This window comes from Gymnoscopelus braueri (assembly GCF_963280865.1).
Source record: "Gymnoscopelus braueri genome assembly, chromosome: 24".
Lineage (NCBI taxonomy): Eukaryota > Metazoa > Chordata > Actinopteri > Myctophiformes > Myctophidae > Gymnoscopelus > Gymnoscopelus braueri.
In genome coordinates, this window is record NC_137626.1 from 29,102,737 (window position 1) to 29,125,731 (window position 22,995).

Sequence of the window (22,995 nt, forward strand, 5' to 3'; positions counted from 1 at the left end):
AACAAGCCCAAAGTGGCTTATAATAAGCGGACATGGCAACACTGGGTGATAATGACACCTGACTGCCCTGTCTGAAGCCACACCTGATCTGGAAGGCACAGAGAGCAGACTTCGAAGTGTGCATCAACTCAGAAGCAAGAAAGAGGTAATAAATAGGCTATACGTTTTTATTGTAATTTTTAATTTTGCTCTATATACTAAACTAAATGATCTCATTCAGCTGCCACTTATTTTTGATGAACATTTGATTAATTGTTGGCAGGCTATAAATGTTTTTAATTATGATTAACGGTATGACACGATAACTCCAAATATTGGCGTGGCTTCAATAACTTTGCTCTGTGGATCAGATATTCCAATTTCTCCCCTTTGACTCAACACATTTTATATTGATGACGATGATGAAACAGATCTCAAAGTCACTTAGAAATGTTCAATGTCATGTTGCTTTTGCTATTGATTATTTAAAAAAATGTCATAGGCCTACTGGGTTTTGTGATATTATTGACAGAATGTGCATTCGTTTATGTGCTAATAATAGCCAGTACTCATATGAAGTGTCATTGAAGTGTATTCTCCTGGTCTGTTTAAGCTCTGTCTCTCAGAACTTCTGGTGTTTTAATAATGATTGATTTTGTTTTGAATGAATCAATTATACTATTTTTGAGGTGGATAAAAAGACCGTGCAACACAACAGAGAATTATGATCTCTTGGTTTTGTAAACAGTGTTTATAATCATCCCCTTTATAAATCATTAAGAGCAGAAGTGAACCTCTATAGGCCTATATTCAATACATGATTTGAAGCTAAGTCCATCAAATGCTTGTGTCCATCAAATACATCTCCAAAATGCTGTCCCTAAAACTTTTCATTACAGGGTTAAACACAAATTCTGACCCACAAAGTCCTAAATAGATTAAAGGCAAGCATAGTCAAAAATAATTATTTTAACACACACTCAGTAAGTTGCACTATATAGCCTGTAGGGGGTGTCAGTCGCCAACCAAAGAGTTTGACAAACCTTCCTCTGGAATGTGCTATTTGAGTGGTTCTCAAACATTTTCATGTCAAGGACCCCCAAATAGATATGTATTTGGCCGGGGACCCCCATATAAGAGGTTAAATTGATTTTGATGCTACATTAAGTCTTGCTGGGGACCCCCTGGAACCCCCTGAAGGACCCCCGGGACCCCACTTTGAGTAACACTGTACTATAATGCCCAGAACCACCTAGAATATTTTAAAGACAGTTTTCATACTAACCTCCCTGTCCTTGGTGAAATCTCACACCATTGTTTTAATAATTTGAGTACTTTATTGATAAAGGCTGCATATTATTTGACTGCTGTGTAGGAATGTTGTGTCTTCAGTCATCAACAGATGTCATACTTTATGATTGTATATTGTCTGATGTGTTGTAAACATACAGCAGTGGTTCTCAAACTTTTCCATGTCAAGGACCCCCAAATTAATATGTATTAGGCCGCAGACCCCCATTTGAAAATATGTTGTGCCAGGGACCCATAGAAGAGAAAATGATTCCAGATTTTTCACAATCTTTCATAATATTAAAAAAAATAATGCAGATCTACAAGCTGACGCGTTGTGAGCTTTGCGTTTAAACTGATTATGATGCTATATTAACTCATTTTGCACTCCCTCAAGGACCCCTGGTGGTCCCCGGACCCAAGTTTGAGAACCACTGACATACAGTATATTGTCTGATGTTGTCTGAAGTGATTACAGTGAGGCCAAATGTTACTTCGCTGAAATGTTACCTTGGTTTCTCAAAGGATTGAGATGTGCCAAGTTCTTCTCAACGTATTAAAGAGACACATTTCTGAACATTCCATTCCATGGGCTACAATGTAGGAGTTTGCACGTTGATTCTTTTATCTGCAGTGTACATGTTTTCAAGCCCTGCCAATGACAAAATAGAACTAATGAGTGAATGAAAGGGGGGGAAATGGCTTCAGTTTGGCATTTGGTGGTATGTACATAGTACATACAGAAAAATAATGATTGTTAAATGGTTCCAGTGAAAGAACCATCACCTATACTAAAGATACATTTTATTCATTGAATGGTTCTTCACGTTCCTCCTTTTTGTCAAAGTTGTTTGAGGAACAAGAAATGTTCTTTAAAGAACCTTGGTCTGAAAGGTTCTTTCTGGAATGGTTCTTCTATGGCATCACTCTGAAGAACCAGTTTCGGTTCCATTGGCACCTTTATTTTTCTGTGTGTAGGGCTAGGGTGGCCGATGACTGATTTAAGCAGTCACAGCTGGCCTGATACATGGCAGCAGCTTCTGGGAAATAAAAATAACTTTGACCTAAAAACCTTGGCTAACATGCAATTTACCATTTACAATTTAGGTATTTAGCAGATGCTCTTAAAGGGCCATTCACGCCAAGCACTATAGCTATAACTATATTGTTCACCATTGTCTTACCACTATAGTTGAGGTATGGACTCTAGCCATCCACAACGATTTAAAAACCACTTATTTACATTATTGAGCCTATATTTATTGGTGTTTGGATCCCATGTCTATACTATCTTCACCTATATAAAAAGCTGGATGAACTGTAACTTCAAGCGTGTATGCTACGTCATCTAGCAAGTTTGGCCTTGTGCATATAGAAGCTTGCTCAATTTGCGCTGTACACACCTTTGAATGTAACATTTGAGCACATGCTCTTTCTTTGTTGTTTGTCTTTTCTTTGACATAGAGAGAAACAATGTATTAAAGCGATGTCCTCCCTTGACATCTGCGGAACACTCACGTCATAGATTAGATTCAACCAGTTATTGCAACAAGTGGAATAGTTCTTGCAAAGGGCACGTCAGCCTTTCTCAACCTTATCTGCATATAATTGGTCTTCACTAATGCGCATAAGATGGTATTATTTCTGTCTACGTGCTTACAGTATGTGTCTCAGAGGTGGGCTGTGGCTAGTACAAAAACCTGCCTACCTAAGATTTCAAACTTTTATTTTTTTATGCAGGAATAATGGCTTCTATTTCAGCATGCTAACTTTACAGGAAAAGAAAGGCCATTTTCTATTAGTTTATCAATAATGTCTTTGCGTACGCAGGTTTCTGAAACTGTCCCCAACCCTCCTCTGAGGGCACAGAGCAAGTAGACAGAGAAAATCTTATAATGAGCACATTAGTGATTTATTTGTGAGAAGGAGCTGTAATTGGTTTGTGGGAAAGTGTGGCTGATTAACCATTTAAACTATACTGTACTTCTTTGACCGGAGTCCCCTAGGGGTCTATACTAGGCCCCCTCCTTTTTTCCCCTCTACACCAAACCTCTTTGCCGAAAATAGACCATCTACAAGCTCACTACTCGTCACAATGTGATGCACTGTGAGCTTGTTGATCGGCTACTTTCACAGAATGTTCACCCCAGAATAGGGAGAGTGTACAAATGGAATGGAACCAAGTATTTGGTTCCATTTGTACACTCTCAGAGTGAAGTAAACACATTCACAGTGTAGATTGTGGTCCCAGAGAAAGAACATTGTATCAAATGCTGGTCTGTGAAATTCGAAAGGTTGAAAATCACTGATTTAATGCACTTGCAGATCTCGAGATGACTGGGATTCCAGTTCTTAAGATGCCTGTGCGCATGCAGGCTGCTGAGAGCAGCATAGAACTGACTGAAGACATTCAGTCTGGTAAGATATAAAAAAAAAATCACAGAAACATATATACTGTACATTTTAATCTTTTAGGTTCAAATATTTGATTTCACTACTGTGTGTGTGTGTGTGTGTGTGTGTGTGTGTGTGTGTGTGTGTGTGTGTGTGTGTGTGTGTGTGTGTGTGTGTGCGCCTGCGTGCGTGTCATCCCTCCCTAGGTCCTCCTGTCTGGTTCAAATGGGTCCGTCCATTTACACGTAGTAAATGGACTCCCTATGGTGTCACCCTGGCTGGCTTCACTACCATCCTAGCCGTGGTGTTTCTCCGCTGTGCTTGTACCTCGGTGCCAGCCATTGTAGGACCACCAACTGGAGCACCAACCATCATTCCGGACATTCTTCCAGGGAACGTTGTCGGGGTGGAGGAGGCCAAACCCAATGCCTGGCCTTGGCAGGTAAGATTTTTCAGTTTGGTTCTATTTGTACACTCTCTGAGTTAGATTATCACTGACGATGCTACAGTGCACGCACACACACTTTATATTTCACTCAAACGAAACCATATTTGTGTTTGTGTCAGGTGTCTCTTCAGGTGGTGCTGTATAACGGCAAATACGACCACTTCTGTGGAGCAGTGCTGCTTGGGACACGCTGGGCGATGACTGCGGCTTACTGTGTGGACGGGATCCTTAGGTAACATAAACATACTGTAAATAGTGGTCTTCAAGAGACAAGTGACAATATTTTATTTTAGGACGCAGATAGAGTAAACAAAAACAACGTTTCGGTAGGTATCTGCCTTCTTCAGGGTATACAGAACACATCGCCACACACATGGGCACATATGGTGCCTAAGATAGTCATCCAACCAATCACATGGATCTCAAGAAATACGGGTTCTAATGAGAGCTGTCCCTGCAGTGCTGAGAGCAATCAGGACCAGGTGCTGTCTCACATTCCTGTATAAAAACATACTGTATACCCTACATACTGGACTGAAGCAGTAGTTCTCCACCTGTTGTAATTTCAAGGACCCCCAATTTGATATGCATTAGATTAGACCACAGACCCCATTTAATGCTTCTTCTTTTTTATCCCTAGGACCCCAATTTGTACTATAGAATCCTCAGTGTTCATTTAACTCTGGGAGTTTACAAATGGAACCAAATGGACCCGTAACGGTCCATTTGGTTCCATTTGTACACACAGAGTTAGAGGTCCGAAAGGGTCTATTTAGACTCCTGGTGGTCCCCGGACCCGACATAGAGTCTGTGGCACTCTAAATATTATTCCCCCCCAATGAGGAAGGCAGCATAAAGCATTGCTGTCCACATTGTTTATCTCTAATCCTAAATAAACTGTTTGGCACGTAAGCTATGAGTGTGCAGCTACTTTGATCTTTTTAGACTGTAAACTTTCATGTCAAGTATATCTATCACTGACTGGTGATTTAATCATTTGAACTACGTGATTACTGTCAAATACAATGCCGACCTTTTTGACAGATTTTTTTACGGATTTAATGCAAGCTGTGAATGACATACCAGAGACAGAAAAAAAAGAGAAGGAAAATGCATGATCTGATGTTAACGACATCTCTGTCTATCTTTTGCAACAACAAAGCGTCGAGACATTTCGTGTGGTCTGCGGGGAACACGATTTGGACATTGAGAGTGGCAGAGAGCAGGCTGTGAACATCTCTAAGGTGCACTTCCATCCCCTGTGGAATGGGATGTCCAACGGCGGGTGGGTGGAGCATCATATTATTTAGAGTCCTAATGTTGTTGCCTATTTGATGGTGGTTGTTGTTGTTTTTTGCTACCAACAAATGTTATGCTACCGAATCTATGTGAGAAGGAAAATGTCCAAAGTAAATGTTTTCACTGGCACACACAGTATGGCCCATGTGCTTGTCAGATTTTGTATCAAGGTCTATTTGTTGCATTTGACGTGGTTTATACTTAAATTTGAAATATAAATCAGGCATAAAATAGTCAAATTGGCAGCCATTAGTCTGTTGTCTTTATCACTCAACCAAATACCTGTACTGCATGCATGTGACATGTCCTTAACTCTCTTTTTAGGTATAATGTCGCCCTGCTGGAATTTGACTCTGATGTCACTCTGAACCAGTTCGTCCAGCCTGCTGTACTGCCCCCTGCTGGACAGATTCTGCCTCACAACTACGCCTGCAACGTCACCGGATGGGCTCTAGGTAAATTGGATTAAAAAAAGAAGGAAAACTAAAAGGTAGAAAGTAAAGAAAAAATAAACTCCTACTGGCGTAGTGCAAATAGTTGATATAAAAATAAAACCCACAACATGAATGTGTAATAGGGGTGGGGAATGCAGCCTGCAGTGATAAATAGACATTAGAATAGAATTACCATTGCGTGATTAAAACATCCATTTCAAACCAGGGAGATCCTTGTACATTTGCCCATCCTATTTTCTTAGTGATTAGGCATGTTATTTTTTAAATAATGATAATTTAAAAAAATAACATAGGCCTACATGAAGCTCATGTGTCGCATTGTGATGAGTTGTGAGCTTTAGATCTGCTATTTTCCCTGTTGGTGTTATAATAATAATAATAATAGTAATAATAAAAAAAGAAGTTATTTTATGTTTTATTTATTCATCTATTTTTTTTTATAATAAATTAAATCAATTAGTTTGATTGACTTTTGCCCACCCAGTATATTTGTCGTGTCATTATTATTTAGTTTAAGGCTGATCTTAAATCATCGCTTCATTTAAATACTAATTGGACCGTGGCTGGACTGCCCTGGCTTCAAATGATTCACTCTTTCGCCTTTGTCCTATATGTACCGTTCTTAACCGTCTACGTTAGTATTTATTATTGTGTTTTTGTATGGTGGTTTGTATTGTCTGTTGTGTATTGTATGTTTTTGTATTCAATCCATTTCCCGCTTTTATTTGGTGATACTGTGTATGTTGAATCGTTGCCAATGAAATATTCTATCTATCTATTTTTCCTTCACAGGTGGTGGAAACCGACTGCAGCGAGAATTCCTTCCTGTGGTCGACCATCAGACCTGTTCCAAACCAGACTGGAGGGGAGACTACGTGAAAACCAACATGATGTGCGCTGGAGGGAATGGTGAGGATACTGGCTGTATAATGATGGAAATACTGGTGAGTGTACTGAGAGAACGTCGCTGTTGGGTGAAAAAACGTTGCTTTTCAGGAAATGAAAAAAAAATGAACCTGTATTCCAATGGATCCAGTGTTATTATCTAGTCACAAGCTCTTGTTAATACTTTTCATTGGTTAAATATTTATAAAAACCCACAGACAGACTTAACCACTTTCTTACAATTTCTTACAATTACCTTGCTGTTGAAATGTGCTATACAAATACAATTGCCTTGCCTTGCCTATTAAAATAAATCACAAAAAAATTGCCGATTTACATGTTCACAGTGAGTCGCATCACGATGCGTTGTGAGTTAAAATAACAGAAACTTGCTTTGTAATCACATGCCATTACTTTATCAGTCATTGGACCCTTGTGAATAAATACAAATTTTCCCTTTCTGCCTATCTATTCTACATGTAGGGAGACAAGGGTAGCCCTCTGAACTGTGAGGTGAATGGCATCTACGTCGTCCATGGTATCAGCTTTGGGTCCGGACAGTGCAATGTGCCCAAGAAGCCCACTATCTTCACACGTGTCTCTGACTACATTGAGTGGTTCAACTTGGTCAGTATGAAACCTATAACTGATTTATAGAAAAGTGATCTCATAAAGCACTGGTTCTCAAACGTTTTCATGTATTATGTATTGGCCGCAGACCCCCCCCATCTGAAAACAATTGTCCCAATTATAATTTTTTAGTAGACGATGGGGGTTAAAGTTGTTAAACTGATTTTGATGCTATATTAACTCATTTTGCTGGGGACCCCCTGGAACCCCCTCAAGGACCCCTGGGGGTCCCCGGACCCCACTTTGTTGAACCACTGTCATATGTACTTAACCTACATGATGGTTAGTGGACTCAAATATTCCGTGCCACTCAGTGTAACCTCTTAAATCTCAAACATCTTTCATGGCTCAACATTTTTCAATGTGTTCAGATTAAATTCTTATGGAATAAATGATGGTCTTTTGGATTACTACATATGGTCTTTCTCTTGTTCATCTGTTTCCAGATCATGAACTAAGGAGGAGAAGAATCAGATCACCAAAACCGGCTCGACTGCAACTCCAGTATGCAGAACTCAGAGATCACATCACACCAGGCCTTCCAGACCTTCACTGGCTTCCGGTCAAGCAAAGAAATCTACTTCCGGTCAAGCAAAGAATTCTCCTCTGCACCTACAACTCCCCCCACACACACACCCACACACACACACACACACTCCTATCCAACTCCCTCCGCCAGCATGTCCCCACACACTCACTCAGCTAGGGACGGTGATGCCAGGCAACCAACTGGAAATCCCCGGGACCAAGGACCAAACCTTAGGTGATACAAAAATTTCAGTTGCTGTTTTTAGAGTGCACTCCCTAAGCACATCAAAGAGGCCCCCACCCTTCCATCCTTCAAAACTGCCCTCGAAACCCACATTTATAATTTACAATGTATATTAACCATTGTAAAAGATAAAATGAGTCTAGCATCCACATGATCTAACGGAAGTTATACTGTGTTGCACACAGGCATGCAATGCTCATTTGGTATGTTCTTGCACTCCATTTCAATGACGTGACGTGTACGTCGCTTAACACCTACACTGCAAGTCACACAATGGACAATTGATATGCATCTAGGCTTATTCCTATGTTAATTCGCTAGGTGTGAGTCGGGAGCCTTTGAAAACTTTGTTGAGGTGCGAATTTAAAGTAGTTTTAAATCTATGCGTGTGCCTGCGTGTGCTTCTGGTCAAATCCGGCACGGCGTGCAAGGCCGTCCAGTGAGCATTGCACCCCTGGTTGCACAGCTGTGTTTTTCTGTACTGCTATCTTGCTTTTTCTGAATTAGGTAATTTGTAACAGCAATTTTTAAATCTTGATATCTGGCAATGTACTTTCTCATGGAATCTGTTCCTTTGTGGGCAATGATCCCATAATAATTATGATGAATGTGTCACAGTTCTACACAGAGGAGCAGGACAGCAAATGTCTTTATTAAAGCCAACAAAAAGCAGAAAAGACCTAGCCTGGCTCCAGACCATAGACCCCGCTCACTCCACTAAGTAGACTGCGCTTCAGTCTGATAATTAGGCTAGAAAAGACAGGATTTTCCAGACTCCTAAAAAAAGAGAAGTCTCCAGGTTTCCTCCACTCGCACGGCCCTCTTGACGACGTCCACTGCCCCACGTCAACAACCACAGAACGGACAGAAAGCTACTAGTTAGGCTCACTCTGTGACAAATGTACACATTCAGTGTCATTTTCCACACGCCATTCATTCGTTCCTTCATGATTTTCAGCCCTAACTAATCTTTTGACTAGTCAGTGAGAACCATACCGTATATATACTGTACATGGTATATATATATATATAGGAGGTAAAATAAATGAATTTCCTCCCTAACATCAGTTGTCCAAACTCCGTAAAAAGTATGACAAGTAGCTCAGAAGAGGTTGATTAGAGTTGTGTAACTGAAATCCAAGTACCCACAAGTCATGAGCCATTTCATAATAACTTAAATATACAAAGAAATTATTGACATATTTAATAATTACATAGCAGGCTTAGAAATAGCTTATCTACAAGCTTCGTGACGCGCTGTAAGCTTGAAGATCTGCTATTTCTGTTTGGTTTTTTTATATTTGGAAATTTGTGAAAATCTTTCAACATGGAAACGATTGACGCAAAAATGATTGCGATTATCTCAAATAATTGTGAATAAACGATTATGTAATAATTGTGACAGGCCTAATAACAGGAAGTATTTCTGTACTTTTTCTGTATGTTTATGGAGTGGACACTGCACTGCTTGGCTGAAAAATAAATACACCTAAAATAAGATTTGTTGTGTTTTATTATTTTAATTCACTCAAGCATTTCTATAGAAATTGCTGACCACTATTTGTAACAACTGCAATACAGCTTACCGGTATGTCTTAACCACATTCGCCCTATTTAAAAAATAGCTAAAATATGTGATCTGCAAGCTCATAAAGATATGCTATTTTCACCTTTTTCCTCTTGAATTTTCTTTTTTTTCTTTTGCCATTAAAGACATTACATTACATTACAGTCATTTAGCAGACGCTTTTATCCAAAGCGACTTACAATAAGTGTATTCAACATAGGTAGGGAACGAAAACTACTAATCACCAGAAGTCTTTAGTGCATTTTCTGCAAAAACAAGCAACCAAGAGTATACCTAGCGCTAAGGTAAAAGTGCAATATATCAGCTACCTATTTCCTTAAACAGATGAGACAAAATAGCGAAATCAAATGAGCATGAGCTAAAACAAATAAGTGTATCGACTAAACAAGATCCAATAAACAATACAACAATAGAAAACAAGCGTTCGTACAACTAGTTAACAACAAGTAGGCCAGGCAGAGAGGAAGGGTAGTGTTTCCTGAAGAGGTGGGTTTTCAGCCTGCGGCGAAATATGGGCAGTGACTCTGCTGTCCTAACATCAGTGGGAAGTTCATTCCACCACTGTGGGGCCAGAACAGAAAAGAGTCGTGACCGTGTGGATCGGCCAGAAGGACCCTTGAGTGACGAGGCAATCAGTCGCCCCGAGGTGGCAGACCGAAGTGGTCGGGCAGGGGTGTAGGCATCGACCATAGCCCGGAGGTAAGAAGGAGCTGTTCCTTTCACTGCCCTATAGGCTAGCACCAGGGTTTTGAACTGGATGCGAGCCGCTACGGGGAGCCAGTGTAGAGAACGGAGAAGGATGGTTGTGTGGGAGAACTTGGGGCGGTTGAACACCAGACGAGCCGCAGCTTTCTGAACAAGCTCCAGAGGTCTGATGGCAGATGCCGGAGCACCAGCAAGGAGGGAGTTGCAGTAGTCCAGGCGGGAGATGACAAGAGCCTGGATGAGCACCTGGGCTGCCTTCTCCGTGAGGAAGGGGCGAATCCTCCTGATGTTGTAGAGGAGGAATCTGCAGGACCTTGTCACTGATGCGATGTTTGCCGAGAACGTCAGTTGATCGTCCAAAATAGGGACGCTGGGGTTAAAGAGTGTTTAATAATTCAATAGGCATTCTAAAATGAACTCTAGTTCCCTCAAACGCCCTGGAAGACCCAGGGCTCTGCGCTTGTACAAGGAATTCCACTGCCCTGCGAGGGCTCCAACAGTAGTGAAAAAAAACAAAACCATTTTGCTACTCACCGAAACGAAGGCTGTTTAGTGTTGTTGAAAGTCTATTCTCAATTTCTCTGAGGTGGGAAGCCTCTCAGCACCCCACCTACTCACCTGTTTCCTAGGCTGTGTGTTTTCCACTTCCTGTCGGATTTCATTGGATATCGTTAGTCATCTGACCAGTTTCATTGGATTTCATTGGATCAAATCGACAGGAAGTGGAAAACACACAGGAAGTGGAAAGCCTAGGAAACAGAAAATAAAATATTTCCGCGAGACGGAAATTATTTTTATTTACTCCACAGTGCCCTCTATAGATCTGGAGGATTATAATTATAATTAGAATTAGAATTAGAATAATATTACATATATATGATTTATTTTGCTTTTTCCAACTACATAGAATCTCTTTACTAAACGAAACAGAAACAAATAAATATAAGCAATAAAACTTCAAATTAATTTAAATAACTACTAAACATGTGTACAATGTATATCTAAAAGAGGTAATTTAAACAACATCATGAATTATTTTCAACAAATCTATCATCTAAATACACAAGATTTTAAACACCTGACTTCCATCACAAAAATCTGATAATGTTAATATATTCCACTATAAATATCACTACAATTAACGGACAAATACTCACTCAAAATGGCGACAGCTGCAAAGAAACTAAAACTGGAGGACGAATCAACTGCCACTGGATTCATTTGACCTCACTGTAATAAAAGAGAGTAAAGATGGTAAATCAAAGTAATTTCAAAATCCAAACAGCCGAAAACCAATACATAGATGGAGTATCATTTGACTGCAACAAATATCGCATTTTCAAAGATGCCGAAGAAAACCAGCATGCCGTAAAACTGGCAAATATCAAGATGCAATTAACAAATGTAAGTTTACGTGCGTGTGCGTATGTGTGTATAAGTTGATGATTTTCATTGATCTTTTATTAATGCTATTTAATATGGTTTGGGCCTGTACTGCCCTATACAAAGCAGCCTTACAAATCAGTATAACTACGTTTTTGGACACACCAACTTATTTGTGTATCTCAAAGGTCAAATTAGCCTTCGTGATTTTAAGGGATAAACTAACAGATGTAGGCCTACAGTTAGTGCAAGATCACTTATATGCTGATATCTCATTTGCCTGACCAGTTGAATCACTTTTAATCCCATTGTTCTGTTTCTTTTGTTCCTACATAATACCATAAGAAATGTCTATCTAATATTTGTATTACAGACACACTACTACTCAACGTCATGGTGAACTCATACCACTTTTCCCATTTGTATCTACATAAACGTTCCGATTTCAAATATAAAGTGCTTACTCCATAGCACATATGTTACAGTTAAATCCGATCCCCCAGAAGTAACTATATATTCCGTATTGTTCTAAAAAGCATTATAATCCGATCAGTGGGCATTTTCTCATACAATCACAATGTACATCTTCTACCCAATCAGGTGTTTTACTTGAAAACCATTATGGAGAAAATGGCCACCAATAGGATTCAAATACTTTTTTATCCAACAATATCAAATACATGGATACTGAGGGCCGTATACACAATTGTAACATCTGTGAGACTGTGAGCATGTAATATTAGTATGTAGTCTACAGATCAAAATAGGAGACGGTGCAGCAAGTATTTTGAAGATCATCTATCAGTAATGCATCGGAAATAACTTAATATAACCTAATATCTTGTCTTTTCTTTTGTCATAAGATTGGAGAAATCAAGAGCAAAATTCTACACATCTACACGGAAGAAACTGCCCATACTTCGAGAGGACCCGTCAACTTACACAATGCTGAAATAGCCGACCCCACAGGGAAATGTCACTTAACAATCTGGGGAACTGCAATAGAAAAACTACAGGAAGGATCATCATACACTATTACCAATGTTAGATACAAAAACAAATATTTTATACTTTGGCGTGTGATGGTGAGGCACGAAAACAGCTTATCTACAAGCTCATGATGTGATGCATTGTAAGCTTGTAGATAGGCAATTCTTTCTTATTTTTTGAAAAGAGCAAACAACAACTCACTGAACAGTTGAGAATAATAAAGGAGAAATAAATAAATAAAAACTCACAACGTGCATATTGTTTCAAGGACAATATTCCAAGCTGGTACAGTCTATACCAGCAGGGGGAGCCTCACTCACATAATGTAGGTTACAGGAGCATAAGTAACCTAAGTATAAGTATGAACTGTCTCAATAATTACACCAATTTGCCTTATTAGTTACTATTCACTACTTAAAGAATTCCGCATCCAGTTATAGTTGTAATCTTGACTTGAGCACGCTGTATTGCATTTTCTACATAGCTACATATTGTTCCGATTTCTTTTGTGCATTTACAGTCTGTCAATGTTTATCATTATTAGTGTCAGTCGCTGGGAGATGTTCCAATTGAATACACAAGGTTTTTGTAGACTTCTGAAAATCCAGAATGTTGACCCTTTCACCAGTCACCACTGAAGATTTGTGACTCCTTACCTCTCTAGCAATTGCAAGAACGAACGAATTGCAACTTCTCACTTTGGGCACTCAGAGCAACATGTCCCTTTATTTCTCACACTGCACTTATACTCACAACACCACACACACCTGTTCCTTATTGTCTCTAATCAACCCCCCCCTCTCTTAAAGAGCCCATGGTGAATTACCCCCAAGAAGATCTGCAAGCTGCAGTCAGGGGCTTCTCCCACCAAGACAGTCACTACTACACCTCCTTCAAAACCGCCATAAAAGAGCACCTGTCCGCAATTTGTAAAGGGTCCTTGAAAAGTCTTCCTAAAAATACCCCTTCCCATTGTTTTCTGTACATGTACGTTTAGTGCTACAAGTGTTGTTGATGATTGCTTGTATGTTATTGCATGTCTTTAAATGTCTTGATTAGTTGAATACACAGGACCACAATGGAAACAAGTACTTGGGGATTTTTGTGTTATCTTTTAGCATCATTGTATAATCGTACCAGTAGGCCTACTATAAGAAAACTGTTAATAAAGTATTCAATCAATAAATCAATCAATCAATGACTTGCCTGAAGCATCGCTTTAACTGTTGATGATTTTCAATAAATTGATTTGCCAGACCTTCCCACCCTCCATCGCTACAGCATAGGCCTACTGCTGCTTTTAAACGCTGTTGTTTTTCCTATTAAAAAGAAAGAAAGAAAAATGTCTGTTGACTTAATGAAGCTCTAAAACTAGCCTCAATTCCTTTTTTTCCTCTGGTTGTCATGGCAACCAAGATGTGCTGTCTTCTGGTAGAGGAGCCTCACAATAAGCATTGTAAAGTCTATTAACCACTTAAACCCTATGTAGCCTATATGTTCTTGACCGGGGTCCCCCAGGGGTCTATACTAGGTCCGGTCCTTTTCCCCCTATATGCTCACAACGCGTCACATTGTCACGTCTTGTGAGTATGTAGATCTGCTATTTTCGGCTAACGCTCAGAGTGGGGACGCTAGGGTTCATGTGGTTAATGAGTGGCCACCAACATGCCAGCTCTGGAATGTGAGGTTTGCTTGGTCCTATTTTGGTGGGCTCCTCCTATGACCTTTATGCTTCTGCATGGGTCAGGTGTGTGTGTGTGTGTGTGTGTGTGTGTGTGTGTGTGTGTGTGCGTGCGTGCGTGCGTGCGTGTGTGTGTGTGTGTGTGTGTGTGTGTGTGTGTGTGTGTGTGTGTGTGTGTCGTGCGTGCGTGTGTACGTACGTACGTGCGTGCATACGTGCGCGCGCGTGTGTGCATGTGTGCGTATGTAGGCTATAGGCGTACACATTCCTATAAGTCATGGGTTATTGTACAGCAAGAGAACATTTGTGTCACAGTGGTGTTAACACAGGTCTCTGAGTTCAAGTAAAGACCCATGAAAACATGTAACAATCAGCACGAAACATGTTTCATTTGAACTATTAGGCTATATATCAGAGGCATAGTTCATACTGAACTACAGTATGACTCTGATGAAGAGGCACTTGGCATCCAACTGTATTGTCACTGGTGTTATCTGGCACCTTATAAATAAAAGGCAATTAATTGTCCGTGATGCTCTCTAGTGCTTCAACTGAACTATTATTTGTCTACGTGTCAACTGACAAGTTGTTAAGTGCATGGTGGAGCAATTACAGTGCTATGACAACAGGGTCATAACGTTATATGTGGCGCACCTGCTGTCCATCTCCACAGGGCCACCCAGTTTTGAAACTATCCACAGGGCCACCCAGTTTTGAAACTATCCACGGGGTCACCCAGTTTTAAACTATCCACAGGGCCACCCAGTTTTGAAACGCAATAATAGTCAAATGAAAATGACTGGTAACACTTTAGAATACCTCTATCCCTTACAGCCAGGCACAGACACTGTGTTTGTGTGTATTTGCTAGGCATAGTGTGGGATACTGTAATGACACTGGTGGGACTTGTGTATTTTGTTTCTGCATAGTGCAGGTTATTGTATAGGAAGTGTATGGTTGTATACTGTCGTTCATTGTTGATGGTGTGTTTTTTCCTCTCTCTCTATCTATCTATACATTGATTAATAAACAAGCTATTAGTAAACAGATCTTCTGAAACGAATGCGTTACTTGACACAATAATGATTAATATTCGCCAATTTGTAAAAGTGATGTGAAACATTACGTTACTCATGAAACTACAGTATTATTACGTAGTGAGTTACATTAGCCAAACATATCCGATCTACAAGCTCACAGTTAAGAGAGATTTGGTGTAGACAAAAAAAAAGAAAGAAAAAAAAAAACGGTCAGCACAGTGCCAACTCCAGTTTACTAAGTCTAGGGGGTTTAAATAAGTCATACTTAAAATGTATAGCACTGACGGTAGCGCTAAAAAGACATTAAGTGTCTCTTAAAACCAAATAACATCTGCTCGGTTCATTAAAGTAATATGTGACTCTAGCCTCATCTCTCAGAGCTGCTATTTATGTATGTCATCTCTTCTAAATTAACCACATGCCTACAGGTATGTAGGCAAATCTGGCAACCCTTCACTTCATTTCCATTACACCAGTTATTATGTGATGAAGACTAAAACTAAAAAGGAAAAAAATTACTTAATTAACTCAAACTAAAGGAAAAAAATAAAACTATGCAGTACCAAAACAAGTCAATTCCTAAAACTAAAACAACTTATGCAAACTGAATAATGAATATTTCAAAACTATGATATCTCTGCATCACGCTTTCAACGAGGATAATGAAAAGACCAACATTCAACCCGGATGGGATGTACTTTTTGAAAAGTTTATTCTGAAATGAGAAATGAGTGAAAATAAATAAAACTTTGTTTCCCCTCGTCGCAGAGAGAGATAAGAGCGGAGAGAAGTAGGGGGGTGGGTTGGGGGGGCTGGGAATTGGGGTAGAGTTTGGCGGTCAGGTGCCACGGCCGTTCCTCCAGCGCCTTTGGCGTAGCTGGGCCAGGATGTGACTGGATGCGGTGGTAGGTGGGACAGAGGGCTCATCCCCCACTTGATGAGCGGCGACCCCTCCTTCCCCCGTTCCTCACCCCATGCGGCGGGCGGTGACACGCCCCGGTGGTGTATGGGAAGTGGGGAGAGGTCAGGCGGGTGGCGGTGGTAGTGGTGGTGGCTCTACAACGACGGAGAGGAGGTCGATGACGATGTCCAGAGCGAGAGAGAGGAGGAGGAGGTTTTGAGAGACGAAATTGACAAAAGAAAAAAATAAAAATAAACAAGAATTGGTTGGCATCAACATCCCTTGTACATAGTCCTTTTTCTTTCCTGGGTTGGTCTTTAAAACGGTGCGATGTCCTGACACCGTCCTGGGCGGCCTGTAGAGGGAGCTACAGCCGCCCCCAGCACGTCCTCATGCGCTCCTCTTACACAGACATGATGTGCTTGACGAAAGCTGCACAAAAAGAAACGAAGAAGAGAGAGGCTCATGTGAGACGTTGTTTAAAACATAACATAACATTGTAATTAGGGGTGCAGCAGTTAATTGAACTAAATGATGTAATGGCTTATATTAAAATGATCAATAATTCATAATTTGATAACAATCGATTAATAATGTATCATTAGACTTGGCAAGTAAATAAAATGCATTACTTGGCAATTATTCTCATCAGAATTATTCATTAGAATAATTTATGCGTTACATTTTCGAAATTACAACACTGGGGGCATGTATGTCCAGTCCTTTATGATATTTATATTACATACATTGATATTCATTACATTATATAATTATATATAATTATGATATATCTCCCAAATTGATTTGATATTTTATCACGCATCTGTACAATGGCACTAAAAAAGGATTGGACAAATGGCAGGATAAAAGGCTGCTGTATCTTAACAGTATTTGCTTGCTCATCACAATGTGTGCGGTGAGTGGTGTGACCGACAGGAAGTGTCCATATATGGAAGGGTGAAAGCTTACCCTCGTAGTGCACGCTGCCGTTCTCGTCCTCCTGTCCGGCCATCAGCTCATCAATCTCCTTCTCATTCATCTTCTCTCCTGTAGACACATACAAGGAGCCATGTCACATAAGGAGCCGTGTCACAAGACAGACACGCACATCCCCCGCACAAGCAAGTTGTGCGAGCCCCAAGCCCGGGCTATATTTGTATCACACGTCTTTAAATTTGGCCCTCGTCCGGACACTTGAGACTCACCCAGGGTGGACAGCACGATGCGCAACTCAGCGCCCATGACTGTGCCGTTGCCCTCCTTGTCGAAGACCCTCAGACCCTCAACGTAGTCGTCGTACGTTCCCTTGGGGGCGGAATCGACGGTCTTCAGCATGGGCAGGAAAGCGTCAAAGGCGATCCTCTTGTTGATCATGTCTGTTGACGGAAGAGACCCGTTGAGCGCACGGCACACAGATGGCACAGATTGACACGTGTTCGATGGAGAGCAAGGCCATTAAAACGCTCGTGTACGTGCACGTGTACCGGGCTGATGATGATGACATTGAGCACAATTACGATGCTGTCGATATAATTTAGTCACTCACTCCACACTGGGCTTTTTGACATTATATTAAACCAAGGTAGCTTTACCCAGAGACTACGCTGCTAAAGAGTGTTCCTTTAACTCAGAGAGTGTTATCTGTGATATCATCAGTGTCCGGCAGAAACCTCATACATGAATGTCCAAAACGGTTACTTTAATAGTGTGTGTGTGTGTGTGTGTGTGTGTGTGTGTGTGTGTGTGTGTGTGTGTGTGTGTGTGGCCTCTCACCGTCTGCGGTTGGGTTTCCCAGGATGGCAGCAACCTCCTTGTTGGTGGGGTTCTGGCCCAGGGCCCTGCAGATGTCAGCCACCTGGTTGAAGGCCACCTGGCTGTCACCAACTCTGTCGAAGAGACCGAAAGCCTCCTTGAAGTCTGGAGACACACACAAACACAGACACAGACATCTTTGAGTACGGCAAAACAGAATGCAAATTCGGGAGAGTAAATCTGTAACAGAGTACATCTGTGACATAATAAATAATACGTGCATTTACTGTATGTACAGTACTGTGTTTGTTTATGTATGAATTGCCATGGGACACGTGTACTTTACTGTTTATGCTATGAATGTCACAAGATCATTGTTCTCTTTTGGGGTCCCCGACTGAACTGAGAAACTTGAAATTAAATGAACAAGTCATTGTTGGGGTATTTTACAAGTACATTTGCGCACTTGCCTGGAATTCATTCTCTGCATTTAATCCATCCTTACTACTAGGAGCAGTGGTTGACTACTGAACAGCGCTCGCCGGGGAAGCAGTTGGGGTTCAGTGTCTCGATCAAGGACAACGCTAAGCCAAGAGGAGCCGGGGGATTGACCCGACAACCTTCCCCAGCCACACTACCTCCCTGAGCCACTGCTGTCACGTCTTTCTATAAAAGCTGTGCTGTCCTAAAAGGTACGGTATGCCAGGTATGAGGTGTCAGCCTATATTGGGGGGCTCAAACATTGGTAAAGCTAAATATTTAGCACACCTGTCCCCGGCTAATCAGGAGCGACAGCTGGGTAAACGCAGAGAGGAGAGCGGTAGCGCACGGAAGGACAGAACAAGGGATGGACTATTACTACGGAAGCTACCGGGGACGGCGGTTGACTTTGATCTTTTGGAAGATTAATGCTCTAATGTGATTTCTCAACCGAAGTAACAGCAACAGCTGTTACTGCCACACACGCGTTCCCCCGGCCACTCATATTTTGGTAGAATTTTAGTGCAACACAGGGGGGACAACCGATACGTCCTGACAAGTTAACCCCAGCCATATAGGGGCACGGAGGCCCCTGCTTGAGTTATACATAAGAATGCTGATGGCGGTGAAATTCACACCTCTTCATTTCCAGCGTGCCAGCATGTCCACTGGCCACCAAGCTACAGGAGCTGCTCTCAAACCTGCGGCACAAATGTACCGGAGCATGCTGAAGCGCGCTTTGCTGTCTTTCTAAAATCTAAATAAACAATAAACTGTGGATGATCATTACAGGGATGTCTAATTTCACTGATGATCAAAGATTATTATTATTATTTTTTTTACCAAATGTGCAGTTTAAAATTAAGGAAACACTAATTTCAATCTATAAGGCCAAACCTCATTGGAAAAACAGATTATGACTATATAAAAGCATTTTGAAATGCTTAATATTCAAATAACCAACCTGTTGTATATGCCACAGCAAAGTAGGGCGTTTTGAGACATGAGGCATTATGCTCATGTTTATCCTACAAAAAATGCATTATTGCATTATTGATTGGCTTGTATATGTATACATTTTACTCTAAAACAGACACCTCTAACCATGAGGATGGCCTGGACATCATCCTGCCCCAATACAAGTGGCCCTCTTGTGGAACTACAACACTAAGGCATTATGAAATCTATTTCATCAGTGAACAAACGCCTTCAGTAATAATTCAAGGGGAGAAATAGAATTTTGACCTTCAGGCAGTACCACTTGTACAACAGGATCTAAAGTTCTCAATAGAAGAGCAGGGAGACCAAATACAACCACCAGCAGTTGTGTTAGTTATATTGTAATTTATACCCAACCATACAAATCGATCGAAATAACATTTGATTCCATTTTTTAAAGTTAGATAACAGAGCTTTAAAGTCAGATTTATACTATATAAATCGGACTACCGGTATATACGTGTACGTATACTAGCATGTTTATACTATATACGTGGACCAAAAATAAACACAATCTGCGATTTCCGATCCGCATCGGAGCTTAAGTTAGGCAGTAGCTGTTTGACTATAGGGGATGACAGAGTTTGGATTCCCTGTGTAAGGAGATGCCACAGGCACATGCATCTTGAACGTCGGGCCGCTATTAACACCTTTAGCGGTGTAAGGGGTAAGGAACACGATGCCATGCGAGCCAAGGCTGGCCTGGCTCAGAATAGACTGGGACACAAATCCCCCCTCGACAGCTGGGACAGGGTCCCAGGAATGGCACTCTGTGCGGCCTCTAAACCGGGGCCGTTTCACCTCATTTAGACTTTTGAGTTGTTTATTCAGCCTTTAGCTGTGATGCACAGTCTAAAGTGACTGTGTTTAGAGGGGCCATTTGTGTCCAATTTTTACACCCTTAAGAGTTAAATTAACACAGGACTTTAGTCTCTATAGAAAAATTTGTCTATATTTTGTATTATTTTCAACTAAACCCTGATGTAATAGTTAGGATGGGTAAATGCAGAGGACAAATGTCACGTATGTGCAAATGTACTGACAAAAAAATACCCCAAAGGAGTGGGGACCATATTATTACTATCATATTATTATTAGTTATACTTCATCAGACAACAGTGTCATATGCCAAAAATAGTAGATCTGCAAGCTCACAACAGGTCACATCTGTGACCTGTTGTGAGCTTGCAGATCTGCTATTTTTTGCCATAAACTGGCCATTATTGTACCCAAACCCCCCAATGGCCGTTCTACAAGTATATGTAAAAATACAATATCACCACAGAAAGATTGAGGGACACATAGTTTCATGTCTTCTCACCTCATAATGAGGACGGACTATGTTTTCTCTGGCACATTCTGCATGCTGTCTATGTGTGTTTGTAAGACTGTTAAGAGTGTGTAAGAATGTGAGGGAGGTGTGAGGAGGTGTGAGGAGGAGTGTTAGTGGCGTTTTTCTTACCCTCAATCTGCTCTGCAGAGAAATCTGCGGCTGCAGCGGGTGCGGCGGCGTCTGCCTGTCAGATACACACACACAGACACACACACACGCACGCACACACACAGACGCACGCACGCACACGCACATGCACGCACACACACACACGCACGCACAAACGCACGCACAAACGCACGCACAAACGCACGCACAAACGCACGCACACAGTCACACACACAGTCACACACACAGCACATACACACAAACAAGTACACACATTCACAGAGAACAGAAAACAGTGGAATTAATGAACAGTCCCATGAATTCTGCACAAAAGCAGGTGGTATCCATGTGAAGTAAATCGGTATTCATTTCTTAAACTGAACCATCGTTACGTTACACTTTGTTGCAGCTATTGTAGATCATCTAAACAATGCACTATAACGCAAAACGCGTTGCACGGTGGATCAAAGAAATACATTAAATCCATCCATTCAGATATAATCCTACTAAAATGTTAAGGAGAAATTGATATATTCCAAAGCGTTTTTTTTCCCTTCACAAACAAATCAACCTTGGAATCCTCCGAGAAATAGAAAAATCGTCAACAAATTGACATTTTTATAAATGCAATGAATGAAAAATTCCAGCCTCGATTTATCCACTCTACCAAAGAAACCTCATTGATGCCATCGAAGCTTCAGCCTTTTTTGGGGGGGATTGGTTGGGGGGCGTGCAGGGTATCCAAAAAAAAAACAATGCCACAAAGAACTGCTTTGGTTCAAATCAAATCTCAAAAAGTAGTAACTCCACCGGTACAGCGAGCCCCACGCAAAACGTCCTCAAGACGCCAAATACACCATTTTGGTACACACCATTTCTGTGGGTTGAAGATGGGCGCGAGGTAAGAAAGGAGAAGAGAAGCCGGAGTCCCAAGAGAGAGTGGTCCTGAGCCATGGTCAAAAGCCCCCTCTTATTTATCTCAGGTCTGTGATGTCACGGATGCTAATGAGGGTGGGTCCGGTGACATGCTGGAGCAGCCATATCTTTCTTAGGGCAAGGGGATGTGGTCCCCTTGAGCAGTGGGAGTAGGCCTTTAGAAGGGGACAGGGTTATTTTTAGTTGGCAAGGGAACTGTGTCAAGACTCCTTGCCCAGCATTGAAAGTTCCTTATCACTGACATTGAAAATAATACCTTTATTGATATTCTCCATGCAAAGTTGTCTGTGGTGGAACATCAAATATATGACCATTAAATATGAAAAGGTGGAAAATGCATCTAGCTCCTGGCCTTGGCTATTTGAGACTTAACTCAGCTCAGAAAGATATTTTTAAACTGTGAGAGAGCTCCTCCTCATATGGTTAATAGACACAAGGCAAAACTCAGTGTAAAAGCAGGTTCTGAGAGTGTAGGCTTTGAGGAAATCTATTCTAGACCCATAGTAGTAGGCTACAGTTGAGATAAGAATTGAACATAACGTAGGTGTTCAGCTTATTACTGGGTTAGGGCTGTATCTCTGTCATTATCCTGGCCTCAGCTCAGGCTAGGCCTACCCTTTGCGTTCAGCTTATAAGCCAAGTTAAAATCACATGGAAATCAAATGTGGCATAGGCCAAAACAATTAGCATAATTCAAATGTACTTACTAGTTACTTTCAAAGCTAGTGCTTTGTAATTACACAAGCTTTACTTGAAAGAGGTTTAGTTCCATCTCTGGTGTGAAAGTTATGGAATGAGAACTACAGCAAACTATAGTGAACTTTTCAAGGCGAGGTGGTGAGGATGAGAAGTGTTACCTGAAAATAAGTAATCGCAATGCTATCAGCAGAATTTTACAGAATTAAAGCAGTGGTTCTCAAAATTTGCATGTCAAGGACCCCCATATT

At 41.0% G+C, this 22,995-nt stretch overlaps 2 protein-coding genes across 2 annotated transcripts; one reads left to right on the plus strand and one right to left on the minus strand.

Annotated features, from left to right (window-relative positions):
- Positions 1–3,602: 3,602 nt before the first annotated feature.
- On the plus strand, positions 3,603–7,838 carry LOC308080567 (elastase-1-like; the record flags this gene model as incomplete). Its single annotated transcript, XM_080422461.1, has 8 exons — positions 3,603–3,687; positions 4,002–4,105; positions 4,243–4,343; positions 5,274–5,396; positions 5,735–5,865; positions 6,658–6,809; positions 7,234–7,377; positions 7,827–7,838. The coding sequence occupies 8 exons, from the start codon at positions 3,603–3,605 to the stop codon at positions 7,836–7,838; spliced, it is 852 nt and encodes a 283-aa protein (XP_080278587.1).
- An 8,389-nt stretch (positions 7,839–16,227) lies between these two features.
- mylz3 (myosin, light polypeptide 3, skeletal muscle) lies at positions 16,228–22,085 on the minus strand. Its single transcript, XM_080422156.1, has 6 exons — positions 21,985–22,085; positions 21,134–21,188; positions 18,214–18,357; positions 17,646–17,816; positions 17,410–17,487; positions 16,228–16,872 (listed from the first exon to the last, which is right to left on the minus strand). Exons 1-6 carry the CDS (start codon positions 21,985–21,987, stop codon positions 16,844–16,846), a joined length of 480 nt encoding a protein of 159 aa, XP_080278282.1. The 5' UTR covers positions 21,988–22,085; the 3' UTR covers positions 16,228–16,843.
- Positions 22,086–22,995: the final 910 nt, after the last annotated feature.